The 18591-nt window shown below is 45.0% G+C and overlaps 1 protein-coding gene across 3 annotated transcripts in view; it reads right to left on the bottom strand.

Annotated features, from left to right (window-relative positions):
* ELF2 (E74 like ETS transcription factor 2) overlaps positions 1-18591 on the bottom strand; it is a 192892-nt gene that overhangs the window by 54388 nt on the left and 119913 nt on the right. For all 3 annotated transcript variants that reach the window (XM_044061643.1, XM_044061641.1, XM_044061642.1), the window contains exon 5: positions 12581-12773. In XM_044061643.1, coding sequence (XP_043917578.1) covers positions 12581-12773 — 193 coding nt within the window. The remainder of the gene's footprint in view (positions 1-12580; positions 12774-18591) is intronic.

The raw sequence follows: 18591 nt of genomic DNA, 5'->3' as shown, positions 1-18591 counted from the left end.
CCTACAGCATAGGACACAGAGTTGTTCTGATTTCCTGAAGGACTTTGTTCTGTCCAAATAGTAACGTAGCTGCCTATGGATGTCTAAAGAATGTAGCAGCCTTTCCCCTTTGTTTTGAGGATTAGGGTAAAAGGTAGGAAGGTGTATGGCTTGATTTAAAGCTACCCTGGATACCACTTTAGGCATAAATGATGGGTTGGTACGAAGGGAAACCCTGTCCTGATGGAAGATGAGAAAGGGCTGCACCGCCATGAGGGCCTGTAGTTCCGAAACTCTACGAGCTGAAGTGATAGCCAGAAGGAAGGCTGTTTTCCAGGACAAATATTGCAAATCTGTTGAGGCAGCTGGTTCAAAAGGAGGCAATGTTAATTTTTCTAGTATGTAATTAAGATCCCAGGCTGGTATTGGTTGTTTCCTTGGTGGTCTTATATTCTTAGCCCCTCTGAGGAACTGTCGTAAGAGTGGGTGAGAAAATAAAGGAGGATCCGTGTTGAATTCTGCAGAAATGGCTGATGCATGGATTTTTATGGAAGAAAATGAAAGTCCACTGTTCAGCAACTCAGCTAGATACTGTAATACCTGAGGCAAGTTCAGTTTTCTAGGGTCTTGGCCTTTTTTCTCATTCCAAGAGCAAAACCGCTTCCATTTTGCGGAGTAGGCTTTTCTAGTAGATGGCCTTCTGGCCTCCAAAATGACATCCTGCACCTCCTTGGAGAGTAGGGTCTGTTGTGGTGTTAAGGAATTTTCCATGCAGCGAGACTGAGTGTTTTCAGCTGACTGTGAAGAGTTTTGTAGCTGTGTTGAGTCAGCAGAAGAGGCATTAGAGGCAGGGACCAGGGAGGAGTATGTGTTAGGCTCCTCAGGAGTGGGTACCAGTGTTGCCTTGGCCAATCTGGAGCAATCAGTATCATCTTCGGTCTGTCTGCTCTTGCTTTCAAAAGCACCTTGGGCAGAAGAGGCAGAGGTGGGAATGCGTAAACTGTCCATGCTGTCCAACTGCATGAAAGGGCGTCCACTCTCCAGGCCTTTGGATGAAAGGTCCTCGAACAAAACTTTTCCAATTGATGATTACTGTGGGAGGCAAAAAATTCTATGTCTGGCCTCCCCCACGCTTGGATTATTTCTGTGAACACCTGAGGATGTAACTTCCATTCGTGTGGATCTGTCATATTTCTGCTTAGATTGTCTGCCAGCGTGTTTTCCAATCCTGGCAAGTACTGTGCTTGAAGTTCGATTTGCCATTCCAGAGCCAAGTTCCAAAGAGTCATGGCTAGTCTGCACAAGGGGTATGAATGTGTTCCTCCTTGTTTGTTTATGTACCACATTACTGTGGTGTTGTCTGTTCTTATCAGTAATTGTCCTGGATGCAGGAAGTCCTTGAAAGCTGTAATTGCATTTATTACTGCTAGCATTTCTTTTTGATTGATGTGAAGGTGCTTTTCCTTTTGGGACCATTTGCCCTGAATGCACCTGTCCATCATGTGCGCCCCCCCAGGCGTAATCTGAGGCGTCTGTTGTGATGACTTGCTTTGCTTGAGGCTTGCAGAATGGGAGGCCTGTGTTTGCTTGACATGCTTGGGCCCACCATAAAAATTCCTTTTGCAAACATGGAATTATTGGTATTATTGTTTCCAAACTGTGACTGTGTTGAGACCATAGGTTTTTTAGGTACCATTGAAGTTTCCTCATATGCAACTTTGCACATGGGATTAAAAGAATGCAAAATGCCATGAATCCCAGAGCCTGCAGGATTTTCCTTGCAGTAAGCCTGGTACATTTTGCTAGTATTTTGAAGTACTGAGATAGAGTTGCCCCTGTTTTTCTGGCGTAAGGTAGGCCATCTGGGTGTTTGTGTCCAAGTTGGCACCCAGGAAAGTTATTTTCTGAGATGGTGTTAGCCTTGATTTCTGTTTGTTGATTGTGTATCCCAGAGAATGCAGTAACAGTGTCACATATGCCAGATGTTCCAGAAGTATGTGCTTGCTGTCCGCTTGGATCAGGCAGTCGTCCAAATAAGGGTAAATTTGTATCCCTTGAAGTCTGCAGTAGGCAATCACTGATGCCAGGCACTTTGTGAATACTCTGGGCGCAGTAGATAAGCCAAAGGGCAATGCAGAGAATTGATAGTGGATTGAACCTGCAAGAAATCTGAGGTATCTTCTGCAGCTTTGTCTGATTGGGACATGCAGGTATGCCTCCTTGAGGTCCAATGTTACCAGCCAAAACTCCTTGCCCAGCATGGGAAGAAGCTGCTGTAATGTGAGCATCTTGAATTTTGGTACGAGTAGAAATGTGTTTAGGATGGATAAGTCCAAAATGGGTCTCCAGTCGGTTCCTTTCCTTGGTACCAGAAAAAGTCTTGAATAAAACCTTGACCTTGTTCGTGAGTAGGTACCTCTTGAATAGCTCTCATGCTTATGAGCTTTGAAATTTGTAGTTGTGCCTCTGCCCTTTGATTTTGTGGCAGGTTTGGCATGCCTCTCATTTTTGGAAGAGTGTGGAATTGAAATTTGTAGCCTCTGTTTATAATGTCCAGGATCCATTTGTCTGTTGTGACAATATGCCAATTGCTTGCAAATAATGCTAGCTTTCCTCCCAAAGGTGCTGCCAGCTGAGACATACTTGGCATGGAAATGAGGGAGTCATTGGGTTTGCTTCCTGTATTGTTGTGCACTGTCTTCTCCACCTCTTGGTGCTGGAGTTTGTCATTGTCGGCCTCTATATGATCCTTGTGATTGCCCTCTGCCCCCTGTGCGTCTGTATCTACCTCTTTGGGGCTTGTCGGTGGCTGGAAAGGACCAGTTTTTTGAAGGCCAATTTCTGCTAAAACGTGGTGGTTGGACCTGTAAAAAAGCTTTGACAGTTTGCATAGATTTGGCTTTTTCTTCCATTTTCTGTACTATCTCCTCAGCATTAGTACCAAACAGCACATCCTTTTGTAAAGGAGCATCTAGAAGTTTAGCTTTCACATGATCAGGCAAGTTTTGTTCCCTAAGCCAGGCATGTCTGCGAATGACTGATCCTGTAGCAGCCGCTCTACTTGAGGCCTCTAGGGCATCATAACCACATTGTAAGGTGTGTTTACCCACTTGCTCTGCACTATGCATCATATCCTGTAACTCCTTCAAATCTGGTTGTTCAGGTTGAGACATTTTATTCCTTAATTGTGATAACAGGAACTGCTGGTATTTAAGCATATGAAACTGACAATTTAAGGCCCTCATGGCTAGGGTGGCCGAGGTATATACCTTTCCCCCCCACCTTTCTAAAGATCTTGACTCTCTTTCTGCAGGAAGTGGATTCTTGGCAGTGGAGACCTTCAATCCCTTGGGGCCTTGTGAAATGGTTTCAGGGTCAGCATTATGGCTTTTGAAGAGAAATTGGTGAGAGTTAGGTACTCTGTAGTACCTATCAGGTTTGACTGGTGCAGGAGGCAGAGAATCCGGGTTAAGGCAAGCCTCCGAATAAACATCATCAAGTATGTCCAAAACAGGAGGTATCACCAGAGGTCTGTGTTGAGGTAACAAAAGAAATTTCCCAAGTCTTTTCTTGGAATCTGAAAAGTCTTGGCCTTCCCAATGGAAGTGTTCCCTCAAAGTGTGCAAGGTTTCCCCAAAGGAAAAATCCTCAGGAGGAGATACAGAAGGAATGGACTGCTCTGCATCCGAATCCTCAAAAGGGGAGTAAGAGTGTTCCTCTACATCAGAATGTTCTGATAAAATGGATCCCTGATCAGAAGAGGGAGAATCTTCCTCCACTCTGGGTCTCTTGTCTGGAGGGTTGAGAACCCCTGATAAGAGTAATTAAATCCTCAGCCATTTTAAGCATCTGTTTTTTTAGGCATGGGACCTGGAGATGGGCCCTGTGCAACAGGCCTCTTGGGATGCCTGGCTGCTTTGGATTTAGTAAAGGCCTTAATAGAAAAAGAAGATGAGGGTCTAAAGACACCATGGGTGGAAGTGGACCTGTCCACATTAGTAGGCTCAACATTAGCAAAGGCTTCGGTGGTTGTAGTCTGGGAAAGGGCCGAGGTACCAGCGGTCTCGGGTACAGAGGACACCGCCAAAGGAGTGTCGTCGGTAGTCAGGGACTGCAAAGGCGTCTCCCTGAGAACCGGACCACGTGTAGCCTGTTTTGGCGTGGTGTCGGCGGGGACCGCGGACCTCGCGTGTCGGTCCTTGCGTTTTTTGGACAAAACGGTAGTCGGAGTATCCAACGACATTTTAGAATCAAAGGCTTTATCAAAATAGTGTTGGGCGAACTCCGCCCGACGCTTAATAGTGCGTTTATTGAAGGTAGCGCAAAAGCGACAGCCCGAGACGTCGTGGTCTGGGCCTAAACAAGGTATGCAGAGGGAATGGAAATCCTTATGCGGTATTTGCTTCCCACAAGAAATACAATTATTAACTTTTTCTGACATCGGTCTGAGGCAAGAAAAGTTTCCCCAACGGGGTACTTAGCTTTAATGAAGACTTCGGTTTCCAATATTTTCGTAATTCAGGAGCTGGCCGACCGGCACTTGCGAACTGCTTCTGCTTCGGGCACCGCGCGGCAAAAAAGACTGAAGAATATGGCGTCGGCTGTGTCTTATATACTCCGGCCTCACTGACGTCAGGAGAGAAAGCGACAACATCCGACGCCGGACCTAGACTTTGGAATTCGGCCGACCGCCTGACGGCAGAGAACCCATCTGTGATTACTGCAGCTGTATGCACGATGAACATCCTTCTGGAGAGTCTGCCATTTTGATATGGTAGTACGCATCCTGAAGGTCTATGGAGCACATCCAATTGTCCTGACCCAAAAAAGGTAGAATGGACTGAAGTGTGACCATCCGGAACTTCGTTCTTTGAACAGATTTGTTTAACCTGCTGAGATCCAAAATGGGTCTCCAGTCCCCTGTCTTTTTTGGTACCAAAAAGAACTTGGAATAAATCCCGGATCCTTGCTGGTCTGCTGGGACTGGCTGGATGGCCCTTTTTTCTAGCAGTTTTGAAATTTCTAGTACTGCTTGTTCCCTTAGACCGGGTGGAACATCTGGACGGGACCTGTTTGTGCAGGGGTGTGGACAAAGGGGATTTTGTAACCCTCGGATATGATAGACCGTACCCATTAGTCTCGCGTGAGGAGTTGCCAGGCTTCTGGGTACAGTGACAATCTTTCCCCGACTGCCTCCGAAGGTGGACAGTCGGGCAGCCCCTCAGGGGTGCTGAAAGGGTTTGTCAGAGAAAGATTCTCTGCTACCCTGATTTTGCGGACCCCCTCTGCCCCTCGGGCGGCGTCTATTATTGTTCCCTCCTCTGCCCCATGGAGGGAAACTCGCCACGTGTGTCAGGCACGACTTCCTGGGGTTTCCAAAACCACATTTTCCCACTCTTCTGACCTTTAGGGTATGGTCTAGAGGGAGTGGAAAAATGGACTCCCACGGCAGAGTGTGTCTTGCCTTCCTGCTCACACCTGGTAAGGGTATCCTTAACTTGTGGTCCAAACAGAGCCGAACCATTGAAAGGGGTATTGTTGAAGGACGCCTTAAAGGGGTCAGCAAAGTTACATAACCGCATCCAGGCATGTCTTCTCAAAGCCACGCCTGTACCTGCGGCCCTACTCACTCCATAGGCTGCATAAGAAATGAGCCGCATGGAGGAGTTGACGATGGAGTTAAGGGTCGCCAGCTGGGAGCTAATCTTATCCTGAGCCCCCGCAGTTGATGGATCCTTAAGGGTATCACCCAGTTCCTTAAGAAGATCCCTTTGAAGGCGGGTGAAATGGCACAGATAATTCAGCAACTGCATGGAAAAGGTCGCTGAAGAAAACATCCGCTTCCCGTACCTGTCCATTGTCCTTGATTCTTTATTAGGTGGATGGACAGGCACCGAAGGGTCAGCCAAATCCTTCTTAGTGGCTGCTGCCACCACCATGGCATCAACAGGGACACCTTTTGTCAGAAATTGTTTGTCGGATGGGGCCGTAATGCACTTTGTGGGCCTACAGGGAGTTGGTTCCACTGTGTCCGGGGCTGTCAACGCCTTTCGAGCCACCACTTCCATGAGCGGGTCGAAAGGTAGAGACACCCAGGAGGTGGAAGGGCGAGAACCAAACGCGTCCAGGTACACCGACTCGTCCTCAGAAGGGTTAAGGGCAGTCCAGTTCCCCCTCTGCCTAAGGATCTCTAGGATGTCTGAAAAGGAGACATCATCAGAGGGGGACCTTGGGGACCCTTCCGAATCCTCCAAGTCTGTATCAGACGTGACGGACTCGGGGGAGTCAACATGTTTCCTCTTACATTTTCTCTTCCGAGGGGGCTCCTCCGAATAATCAGGGGAGGCCTCGGAAGAGGAAGATACGCCCAATGGGGCGACCTGGAGCATCTGTTCTCCACGCCTGGGGTCAGGAGGGTGGACAGAGACCGATGCAGGCACCATGGGAGGAGGAGCCGAAGGGGCCGATCGTGGAGCCGGCACGCTCCTCATGACCTCGAAGGCGCCCCTGTCGGTCAGAGCAGAGGGTCCCCGCTCCGAAGAGACGTGAACCCCTCCTGGCACCGAGAGGGACGGCTCCGAGGCCGATGTCAGGGCCGAGCTCACCTGCGCCGAAGCCCAGAGAGGGAGAACGGGGTCGGACAAGGGTCCGATGCCATCCGCCCCCTCGGAGCCAACGAGGGAGTCCCGGCGCCCAGATCCCTCCAAGGAAGGAACCAATGAAGAGATAGGAGCCGACGAAGGAGCCGAAAGGTGTGGTATCGGCTCTGTTTCCAAGATTCGAGCCCCAACCAGCTCCGGCTCCGAACACAAAAGGGGAGTCGGAGGAGGAACTGTTGAAGACACCGGGATAGCCACAGTCTGTTGAGAAGGGCTGGTTAACATCTTGGCCAGGGCCTGCAATTTAAGTAGTCTACTGACCACCCTCTAAGTCATGGTCGGATAACCTGGAAGACAGAGAGGAATGGGACCTATGGCTCCGTTCCGACTGAAGCAACGGTGACCTCGGAGCCGAGCGAACAGATTCTAGGGAAGGGGACCTAGAATGTTTTCGGCCCAATGACAGTTCCGACATTAAAGTCGGAGCCGATAGAAGTCTCGGCCCCAGCCGGAGCCAAAGAGGAGGCAGATGCTCCGCCTGGCGACGGCTCCAAACTGGGAGCCGATGGCTTGGCGGGCTTTGAGGATTTCCCCGACTGAGGCTTCGCCGGGGATCCCTCTGACTTGAGTAGGCCTCTCAAGATAAGCTTGTTCCTACGCTCCTGCAGGACTCTTGGGCTGAAGGCATGACGGACCGAACAGGAGTCCTGCAGGTGTAGGGGACCCAAGCAATAAACGCAAGAAGTGTGACCGTCTGTCAGAGACATCTTCTGACAGCACGAGTCACACTTCTTGAAGCCTGAAACTTTGGTATCTTTGGACATACTGGTCCAGGGATACCAAAGAGAGAAAAAAGATTACACTAGTGCTTAAACAAGATACACAGACACACTCACACGCCTGCACTAGATAAGGTAACAGTAGTGAGCAGAAAAAAAACATCACAAAAACCCACACTTAATAAAAATAACAATCATCTCAATAAAAATGATAAGGCTAAACACTACTCCTATAGGTACAACAAAGGGGAGGGTTTAGCCATTAATAGAGAAGGAACGGGGGGAGACGAGACTCTAACAGAAAAACGAGTTTCCTAAGTGGGACAACTAGTGGGATACACAGTACAACTATACTAAAGGTTAAAGACAATCTAACTTTAAGAAAAATAATTAAAATTTAGATGAAAAAAAAAAAAAAAAAAAAAAAAAAGATTAATACGACCTGAGCCAGTAAAAAACGCAACCTGGTAGCTGAAGCGGCAAACGAGATCTGGGTATCTGACGCCTAGCACTGTGGGATATGGGGAGGCCTCAAGTCAGTAAATAGCTCTCGAGCTTTAGTAGAAGGCTGAGTCGGAGCCGAGGCTCGGCTCCGAACCCATCCAGCAAGAATGAAGGCGAGATAGACAACTTAACATTGAAGGGTTCCACAGCCATTAGTGCCTGTAACTCAAGACACTCTTCTTGCTGAAGTGACGGCCAGAAGTAAGGCTGTTTTCCAAGAGAGGAATTTTAACTCTGCTGTAGCAACAGACTCAAAAGGGGGGATTGTGAGCTTCTCTAGTACAAAGTTAAAGTCCCAGGCAGGGGTGGGAGTGCTCCTCGGAGGTCTTAAATTGTTAGCTCCTCTCAAGAACTGTGATGAGATAGGGAGAAAATAGAGGTGGCTCAGTATTGTAGTGAGCTGAGATGGCAGAGGCATAAATTTTAATTGACGAGAAGGATAGGCCTTTGTGGAGTAGCTCTGCTAGGTATTCTAGGATTTGAGGTAAGGAGGGCACAACTGTGTCCTTTCCTTGAGACTGGCTCCAAGAACAATACCTTTTCCACTTTCCTGAATAGGATTTCCTAGTACTAGGTCTTTTGGCCTCAAGGATGACGTCCAGCATCTGTTTGCTGTGGGTTGCTGGTGGTGTATTTGGGGGATAAGCCAGGCTGCAAGGTTCAGGGTTTGCAGCTGTGGATGCAAAATCTGTCCCTCCTGCTAGGACAGCAGGGTGGGGGTCTGATGTAGGTGCTGGGGTGGCACTGCTATCAGACTGCGTAGGAGTGGGTAACCAGTGCTGGAGTGGCCAGTCTGGGGCAATAAGGATCATCCTTGGCCTGTCCTGTTTGATCTTGAGTAGTACTTTTGAGAGGAAGGGCAGAGGGGGAAAGGCATATATTGAGAGGTTTTTCCATGTAAAGGATAGGGCATCCACTTTCCACGCGTGACTGTGGGGATTTCTGGTGCAAAAGTTGCTCAATTTATGGTTTTGAGGGAAGGCAAAGAGGTCCACCTCTGGAGGCCCCCACCTGCGGATTAGAAGTTTGAGTAAGTTGGGTTCCAGCTTCCGCTCACTTGGGTCCAGTAGATTTCTGCTTGTGTCGTCTGCCAGTGAATTTTGTTTGCCTGGCAGGAACCGAGCTTGAAGGTGCACTTGGTTGCTCAGGGCTGTGTTCCACAGGGCCATGGCTAACCTGCAGAGAGGGTAGGAATGAGTTCCGCCCTGCTTATGTACCACATAACTGTGGTGTTGTCCGTCTTTATCAGTTGTTGTCCTGGAAGGATAAATTATTTGAAAGCTGTCAGAGCATTCTGTACAGCTAACATTTCTTTTTGATTGATATGCAGGGGAATTTGTTCTGGGCTCCATTTGCCTTGAATGCAATTGCCTGCAATGTGAGCCCCCCACGCATAGTCTGATGAGTCTGTTGTCAGGGTTTGAGCGGCAAGTGGTTGAGTGAAAGGAATCCCTTGCTGTGGTTGCATGCCTCTGCCACCAAAGGAACTCTGCCTTTAGACAAGGAATGATAGGAATCAGTGTTTCCAGGTCCTGAGAATGTTGACACCAGAGACTTTTTAAGTACCACTGATGTTTCCTCATATGCAGTCTTGCGTATGGAATTAGTAGAATGCATGAGGCCATGAACCCTAGGGCTTCCAGTATTTTTCTTGCAGATAGCTGGGTTTTGGTGGCCATTAGTTTGAAGTAGTTTGTCAAATAATTCTGCATTTTGGAGTGACGAATGCCATCTGGGAAGTTGTGTTCAAGCTTGCTCCCAGGAATACAATCTTTTGGTTGGGCACCAGTTGTGATTTCTTTTCGTTGATGGTGTACCCCAGAGAAGTTAGAAGTCTCTTTACAAATGCCAGGTGCTGAAGTAGCAATTCCTGACTGTCCGCCTGAATCAGGGAATCGCCCAAGTATGGGTAAATTTGAATATTTCACTGCCTGCAGTCTGCAATGGCTGGAGCCAGGCACTTCGTAAATACCCTGGGCACAGTAGATAAGCCAAAGGGAAGTGCAGAGAACTGACAGTGCATAGAGTCTGCCCTGAAACGTAAACATTTCCTGCAAGATTCCCTTATAGGGATGTGCAGATAAGCTTCTTTTAAGACTAGGGTGACTAGCCAGGCGTCCTTGGCTAGCATAGGAAGAAGCTGTTGCAGAGTCAACATTTTGATATCTGGGACCACCAGGAAGGTGTTGAGAATTGACAGATCTAGAATAGGGTGCCAAGAGCTCTCTTTTCTGGGCACCATGAATAGTCTGGTGTAGAAACCCTGTCCCCTTTGCTCTACAGGCACAGGTTGAATAGCCCTGATACTAAGAGACTGTACTTGCTTTTGAGCCTCTGCCCACTGGTTTGGAGAAAGGTCTGGCAACCTGCTTGGGGTTGGCAGTAAGTGGAAGTAGAATCTGTATCCCTGTGATACAATGTTTAGGACCCACCGGTCCTGGGTAATGGACATCCAGTGCATGCAGGTCGAGTTTTCCTCCTAGGGGTGCAAGTACTTGGGCTTTGCTGGGAAGGAAGATAGACAAGTCATTGTCAACTTTTTCCATAAGGGGGTGGCTTACCACTCCCTGTTTTAGAGGATGGAGCACTCCATTGTTTAGATCTCTGCATACCCGGAGACTGTAGTCTTGGTGGCCTGTTGCCCCTGGGTTTGGACTGAGAATGTCTGGGACGAACTGGAAAGAACCAGTTTTTAGAAGGCCAATGCTTACTGAATTTAGGTGGCTGCACCTGTAAAAAATCTAACAGTTTGCACAGATTTAGCTTTTTCCTCCATCTTTTTTAAGAACTTCTGCTTTTGTGCCAAACAATTTTTCCTGGTTTAATAGAGCATCTAGTAATTTTGCTTTGACAAGGTCTGGCAAGATTTGCTCCTTCAGCCAAGCATGCCTTCTCAGTACAGACCCAGTGACAGCAGCCCTGCAACATGCTTCTAAGGTATCAAAACCACAATGTAAAGTATGTTTACTAAATTGGTTTGCAGAATGGATTAGCTGTTGTAATCTATTTTCTGTACAATCTGGAAGCAACAACATTTTTTGTTTAATTAGTTCCATAATATGCTGCTGGTACTTCAACATGTGAAACTGGCAATTTGACGCCCTGATTGCAAGAGTTGTAGAAGTATATACCTTCTTACCCCATCTGTCTAAAGCTCTTGATTCCCTGTCCGAAGGGGTAGGGTTTTTGGCTGGAGTAGCCTTAATGCCTTTAGGTCCCTGGGAAATAGCCTCTGGATCCGCAGTGGGATTCTTAAAGAGAAATTTGTGAGAGTCAGGTACTCTGTAGTATCTGTCAGGCTTTCTAGGAGCTGGTGGTACAGTATCAGGAGTAAGACTGGATTCCATGAAGACATCATCCATGATGTCCAGGGCAGGGGGTATAGCTAGAGGCCTGTGCTGGTGCAAGTCTAAAAATTCTCAGAGTCTCTTTTTGGACTGAGAGTAGCCCTGGCATTCCCAGTGGAAATGCTCGCAAAGTATGCAAGGTTTCACCAAAAGAAAAGTCCTCTGGAGGGGATTCCTCATAGGTAGATAAAGGTATGTCCTGGTAAAGGGACCAGAGTCATGGGACTCGTGGTCTGTAGAATCAGAAGGAAAATCAATTCTTTGTCATTTAGAGGGGGAAGGCTGGCTCCCCCTAATTAAGGTTATAAAGGTCTTTAGCCATTCTAAGCATTTGCTTCTGTGGCAAGGGAGCTAGAGCATGCACTTTGGTCATCAGTTTTCTAGGCGTAGTGCGAGCTCTGGGTCTGAGAAACTCTGTATTTTTAGTCAAAAACGAAGCTGTCTGTTTAATGCAAACATCGGAAGGTCGGAATACACCCTCATAAAAAGGTGCCTGCACAGCGACTCCGGAGCCATCCAAGGTAGAGACATCCGCAGGTTCCATAGACGAAGAAGCAACTGGCAGCATACCTGACTCTGAATGGGTCACTTCAGAGGTCTGCGAATCTGTAGAAGCGGGTATCAGGGGCAGCGAAAGCACCTCACTGAGTACTGGCGAACTGGCAACTAGCTGAACGGAAGCGTTGTTGGCAGTTTTGGACATATGCGGTCTCTGTCTTTATCCTTATGTTTTTTCGGAAGATCGACAGTCAGATGGCTTATGGAAGTCATTTCAAAAAATGGAGAATGAGAGCGAAAATTTAGTGACAAAGCCAGATGACTAACAGTTTGGGTGTTAAATAAGGCACAAAACCTACAGCGAGGAATGTCGTGGTCTGGGCCTAAACAGATGATGCAGTAAGAATGAAAATCTCTGTGAGGTATTTGCTTTCCACAGGCAAAACAATTAACTTTTTTGGACATCGGTTAGAGCAAGAAAAAAGGATCTCCAATGGGGTACTTAGCTTTAGAAGACTTCAGGTCTGAAACTCGAAAAACAAAAATTTCAGGTAGCGGCCAACCGGCACTTGCAAACTGCTTCTGCTTCGGGCTCCCACGTGGCAAAAAAAGCTGATGTGATGGCGTCGGCTGCATGTTTTATACCCTTGACGAACTGACATCATGGAAGAGGCGACAGCATCCGACGCAGAAATCACACGACTCTGGTATTCAGGCAGACTGAGGGCTAAATAACCCAAGTGTGATGACTGCAACAGTGAAACACGAAGATAATCATTCCAAACAATGAGCCTGCCAAACATTTTATATAAAAAAGACAAATCTGTCATTATGAGCATTTCTGCTATGTAGAAGACTATGCCCATTTTCTTACCTTAATGCCCTTCCCATAGTTTCATAATTCATGTCTGGCTTGTTCTTGTGTTTGCCCCATAGTCGTGAAACTGCCTTTGAATCAACAAGTTTGAAGATGCCTTTCTCCCGCTGAGTCCACTTGATGTAGCGAGGGCAAGTTTCCTTATCTTGTAACAGCTCTAAAAGAAACTCCCATAAGTAAGTTGTGCTACCTGGGAAAAGAACAGAGAGTGTGTTAAGCACAGTTCATGGTTAGTTACTAAGCATGCAGTCCAGGGGGACCATTAAGGAGCTTAGCCAAATTCCCAATTAGCCTAAAGCACAGTTTGGTTAAGTGACTTGTTCAAGGCCCAAACACTAGTCAAATGAATGCTGCAGGAATCAAATCTTGCACGAAAAGTAACAGCTCATCATAACCTTAATCCTCTCTGCTAACTGCCTGACTGGGTTGACTTCATGTCTCACCTGGAAATACAGTAATTTTAAGATCAGCACAAGAGTCATCTCTGTTTCAAGTAATAGATTTTGCACTCTAACACTACAACATAAGGCTACTTTCAACTTGCCTGAATAATGTAGAACTCTACCACTTCCCCACAGCATCAGTGCCATTTTGGAGCCAGTTGTGCTGGAGTCACTACATACCAACATGGCATGAGACACAGCTTGTGGAAACATACATGCTCTCTCTATGCAATTGCAACTTCTCAAATGATGCAGGCTAAAACAGAATAGGGAGGACATACGTGCTTCTAAAAAGCATACACCAACTCTACCAAGTCATTCCAATTCTTCTTTATATTACATTTAAGTTCAAGCATTACACACCTCATCACACAGTGGAGGAAAGGGTCCAAATGAAGAGATGGAACCGGAAAGAAAAGGAGAGTACTGATGGAAATTAATTCATTCTCAAGTCCTAGCGAGTACAGTCATGTGATGGACACTTTTTACAAAAATTTCACCAAGGTGAGACTGACAGATTGTATTTTGTATATCAAGAAGAATGGTCCCCGGGATAAAAAAAAGTGATCACTCTTAGCAAACACACTGGTGCCTGGACTGGAGAAAAAAAGGCAGTGTAGAATCCTCAGAACAGGGAAACATTCCTAGAAGTCAGTAGGTTATTCACAAAAAAACTGATAGACCAAGAGGCAGAGAGATAAAGTGGACTGTTGAGGGAAGAGTTTACATACTGTTACTATTATTCAAGAAAACCAGAATTACCAGAGGATTTGTAGCAAGAGTGAGAGAAATACTGTGTCAAATTATGAAAAATAAGGAAGTTTCCCAACAGAGAAGGCTAAGTGGAAGGGGCAACAGCTGCAAGTTCTGACAGAACAAAAAAAAATCGCAGGTTCTGTGTTTGAGCTGGTGGCGAGAAAGTTCTGCAGTACTTTGTGCCTGTATGTTCCTTGTGTACCTTGTTGCCCTGGCATGCTTAGGTCATATGTCGGGCAAATGCTGCAACAGGAAGGTGACCAAGGCTTTGTTATTCTGGCCCAACATACAGCTATCTCTGGCGGAACAGCCTGCTAGCAACAGTGATTACAGGAAAGATATTAAAGAAGCATTAACTGTTAGACATAACAGAGCTGTAAAAAGGGAAAACATTTATGTATGGAATGGAAAGACAAAGCATTCAACAGCATACCACATTCATGAATAATGGAATGCTTACAGATGTATGGGAAACTATGCAGTAATCATGAAACAGTGGCAAACAGGTTTGTAACCAAGTTATGACAAAGGGAAACACAAGGATAAAAATTTGTAGTCCAGGGCAATTCTTTGTCAACACTGCTATTCTGCCTTATTACACTGTTTACTTAGCAGATTAGACACGGTTACAGCTTTACTCCAAGAAATCAACCTTCTTCAAAGACATCTCATCTACTTTTTGTGGATGATTTACAGGTGTACAGTTGATCAGATGAGGATCGGAAATCACATTTACAAATGGTTAAAACTTTACAAATGGTTAAAACTTTATCAGATATAAAAAACGGCATTTGGTCTTGATACGCTGTGATTTACCCTTGTTAAAATACCAGGTTTTTGTGATGTAAAAAAAAAAAACAAGACCACAATAAACCATTTCAAAACGTTTTCCACTTTTAATGTGACCTATAACCTCTGCAATTCGATTGAAAAACAAATTGTTGGGGAAAAAAATATAAAAAATAAAAAAATGTAAAATATGCTGGTAGCATAAGTGTGTACACCCTTAAACTAATACTTTGCACGCGCACACCCTTTGTTGAAGCATCTTTTGATTTAATTACAGCAGTCTTCTTGGGTACATACCTGCCATCAATTAGGGAGACTCTGATTAACCTCAAATAAAGTTCAGCTGTCCTAGTAGGAATTTCCAGGCATTTACTCAGTCGCCTGCTACAGCAAAAGCCATGGTTCGCAGACACCTTACAAAGCATCAAAGGGAAATCATTTTTGAAAGGTATCAGTCAGGAGAAGGGAATAAAAAAATTTCCACAGCATTGGATATACCATGGAACACAGTGAAGACAGTCATCAAAAAGTAGAGAAAATATGAGACGGTGACGTTGCAAAGAACTGGACGTCCCTCCAAAATTGATGAAAACACAAGACGAAAACTGGTCAGGGAGGCTGCCAAGAGACCTACAGCAACACTGAAGGAGCTGCAGGAATTTCTGGCAAGTATTGGTTGTATACATGTGACAACAATCTCCTGTATTATCCATATGTCAGGATTATCAGATAGGGTTGCTAGACGCCTTTTCTGACACAGAAAAAGGGTTCCTATCATGTCGAAAACTGAATGCTGAATGGCCAAAATATCGAAAGTGCCATTCATCGAAACTGTTCTTGTGGGATCACGGTACAGTGAGTATCAGAAAATTTGCCCTTTCCTCACTGTAGTGCGATCTCGGAGTTTGTAAATATAATTTAGCAGGGGGTGGCGCAGCCACCCACAAGAACAGTTTTGATGAACGGCACTTTTGATATTTTAGCCGTTCGACATGGTCAGTTTTCGACAATGTGATATAGACCCCCAGAAAATTCATAGGCAATTCATAGGTAATTCATAGGTTAGTACTAAGCTAACTGCCCTTGCGAGCTATTTTAAGCCTAGCCAATTATCCCTTGTGAGACTCAAACCCTACACCTTGTGTTTGTAAGGCAAACACCTTAACCATTAGGCCATCCTCCCAACAAATTTGCAAAACAATACATCAAGTCTCCCAAAAGCATGTGGGAAAATGTGCTATGGTGTGATGAGACTAAGGTTGAACTTGTTGGCCACAACTCACAAAAGGTATGTTTGGCGCAAAAACAAAATTTCACAGCACCGAAAGAACACCATCCCCATGGTGAAGCATGGTGGTGGCAGTATCATGCTTTGGGGTTGCTTTTCTTTAGCTGGAACTGGAGCTTTAGTCAAGGTGAAGGGGAATTATGAACAGTTCCAAATACCAGTCACTTCTGGCCTAAAACCTTCAGATGTTTTCTAGAAAGCTGAAGAGGAATTTCACCTTTCAACACGACAATGACCCCAAACATGCATCCAAATCAACAAAAGAATGACTTCACCAGAAGAAAATTAAAGTTTTGGAATGGCCCAGCCAGAGCCCACACCTAAATCCAATAGAAAATCTGTGGGGTGACCTTAAAAGGGCTGTGCACAAAAGATGCCCTTGCAATCTGACAGATATGGACTGCTTTTGCAAGGAAGAGTGGGCAAATATTGCCAAGATGTGCCATGCTGATAGACGCCTACCCAAGAAGACTGAATGCTGTAGTTAAATCAAAAGGTGCAAGGGTGTACACACTTATGCAACCAGCGTATTGTACATTTTTTATTTTTTTATATTTTTTTTCCCCTAACGGATGTGTTTTTCAACTGAATTGTACAGGTATATGTCACATTAAAGGTGGGAAAAGTTTTGAAATGATTTATTGTGGTCTCATTTTTTATATCACAAAAACCTGGCATTTTAACAAGGGTGTGTAAACTTTTTATATCCACTGTATGTGCAGTGCCAACATTTAAAAAGAAAATATTGACCTTGAACACGAATGTAACAAAGTTCAACAGGAGTGTCCATATAAACATTTGGGAAAGGAAGGGTCAAGAACAAAAGTGAACAAAATGAGAACAAAGTTCTGTAAGTAACACTTCAGAAGACTAAATTGAATACTGAAAAGACATCCCAAGTTAAAAAGGTATAACCAAATTGATTCACAACTTACAGTTTTGGTCTGACTGACTGGCACCATACAGCACTGAATCAACTGGACAAGATATCAAACGAAATATAAAAATCAGTGCATACCAAGACTATACATCCCTCGCTCTGAAGAGTATGGGCATCCTCAAAATGGACTACAAAATGTAGGTCTGCAACTGTGAAATTATGTTAACAGGAGGGGCAAGAATATTGTAAGAAAAAAATACCAACTAAGGCACAGAAGAGATGCTACAAAACATAGTTGAAAAGCCTAATGCTGTTGTGGATACTAAGAGGGAGAATAGAAAATTAAAATAAGAGGAGACTTGATTTTCATAAATAAATAAATAAATAAATATATATATATATATATATATATATATATATATATATATATATATATATATATATAAATAAAATGAACTTAAGAATTCTCTCATTTCTCACTCAAGAGAGGAACCTGTGTCTAGTACTATGGCGGCAAATGAGATCCAAGATATGGGGATGATCTGGGGTATTATGAGTAGAGGAAGGCGCTCGAGAGTTGGATCAGATCCAAACCCACATGTTGAGGAAGAATGAAAAGGGCATCAGATCTAGCAATTACTGTCCTGCATACTGACAAAGTTTAATAAGAGGAAATGCAAGCACAGACAACAGCAAAATAGACACCCACAGCTAGTTCCAACAATAGCAAGAGCTTCTTCTTCTTCTCTCGGCTTTTCCCGGTTAGGGGTTGCCACAGCGGATCACCTGTCCGCTCATGATTGGCTGTGGAATTTTACAGTGTCAAGTTGCCAGCCCGGCGTCCAACCTTCCACAAAAGACACACACACACACACACCTAGGGCCAATTTAGAGTGTCCAATCCACCTGCAGCATGTCTTTGGGATGTGGGAGGAAACCGGAGCACCTGGAGGAAACCCATGAGACCACAGGGAGAACATGCAGACTCCTCACAGAAGGCACCCCAGCCGAGGATCGAACCAGAGAATCTCTTGCTGTGAGGCGACAATGCTAACCACTGCACCTCAGTGGAGGTTAAAAACAAATTTAAGCTTAAAGGAAAACTCCACCCTCTCATACAGTTTAACTCAATTGTTAGGTTTCTTTTCTCCCTACAGTATGGTTCCAGCATTGTGTAGGTACCAGAAACCTGCTTGTACTTTTTAAGACTCTTATTTTCTTGCATTGGAGTCAAAGAAGGGAAAGCCCACCTACTTTTTTTTTTTAACTCAACTTCTCACATACTATGCAGAGAAATTAAAGTCTCCACCTGCATGACATACCATAGACAGTTAAATCTGTAGTTTACCCTGTCCAGTACTGCTGTCAATCTTAGATGGGCAATTACTCCTGCTAATGTCAAGAGCACAGCAACTTATTAAAAAGACAAAGCTGTACAACTGTTTTTACTGCAGAGGGGAGGAGAACTTAACACTCGCCTTTCATAGCAAAACAAAGCAATTAGATAAGTCAGGGGTTTAAAGGCAATTGCAACTCTTCTGACAAATTTACATAAGCAGCAACACAGTATTGAAATTCTAAGCTTTAAATGTTACTTATAACAGTTTATATGTTAAAATAACTTAAATGGTGTATCAAAGATTTCTGTGACATTTAGAGAAAAGTCAGATTTTTTTTTTCTTGTAAAACATAAATGCATTTACCATTTTCAAGCCCCTCTCCCACACAGGTCAACTGCAGAAAGAGTCAGATGGCAACCCTATCAACTAGGTGCACTGACTGTTCATAAAAAGGTCTTAAGCTTTTTTGAGACATCATTTCGGGGGAGGGGGGGTGCATATCTGGTACATGC

This window comes from Protopterus annectens, chromosome 2.part0 (assembly GCF_019279795.1).
Source record: "Protopterus annectens isolate FY-2018-M chromosome 2.part0, PAN1.0, whole genome shotgun sequence".
Classification (NCBI taxonomy): Eukaryota; Metazoa; Chordata; order Ceratodontiformes; family Protopteridae; genus Protopterus; species Protopterus annectens.
The sequence above is the reverse complement of the archived record's forward strand: the minus strand, read 5'-3'. Positions and strand labels throughout refer to the sequence as shown.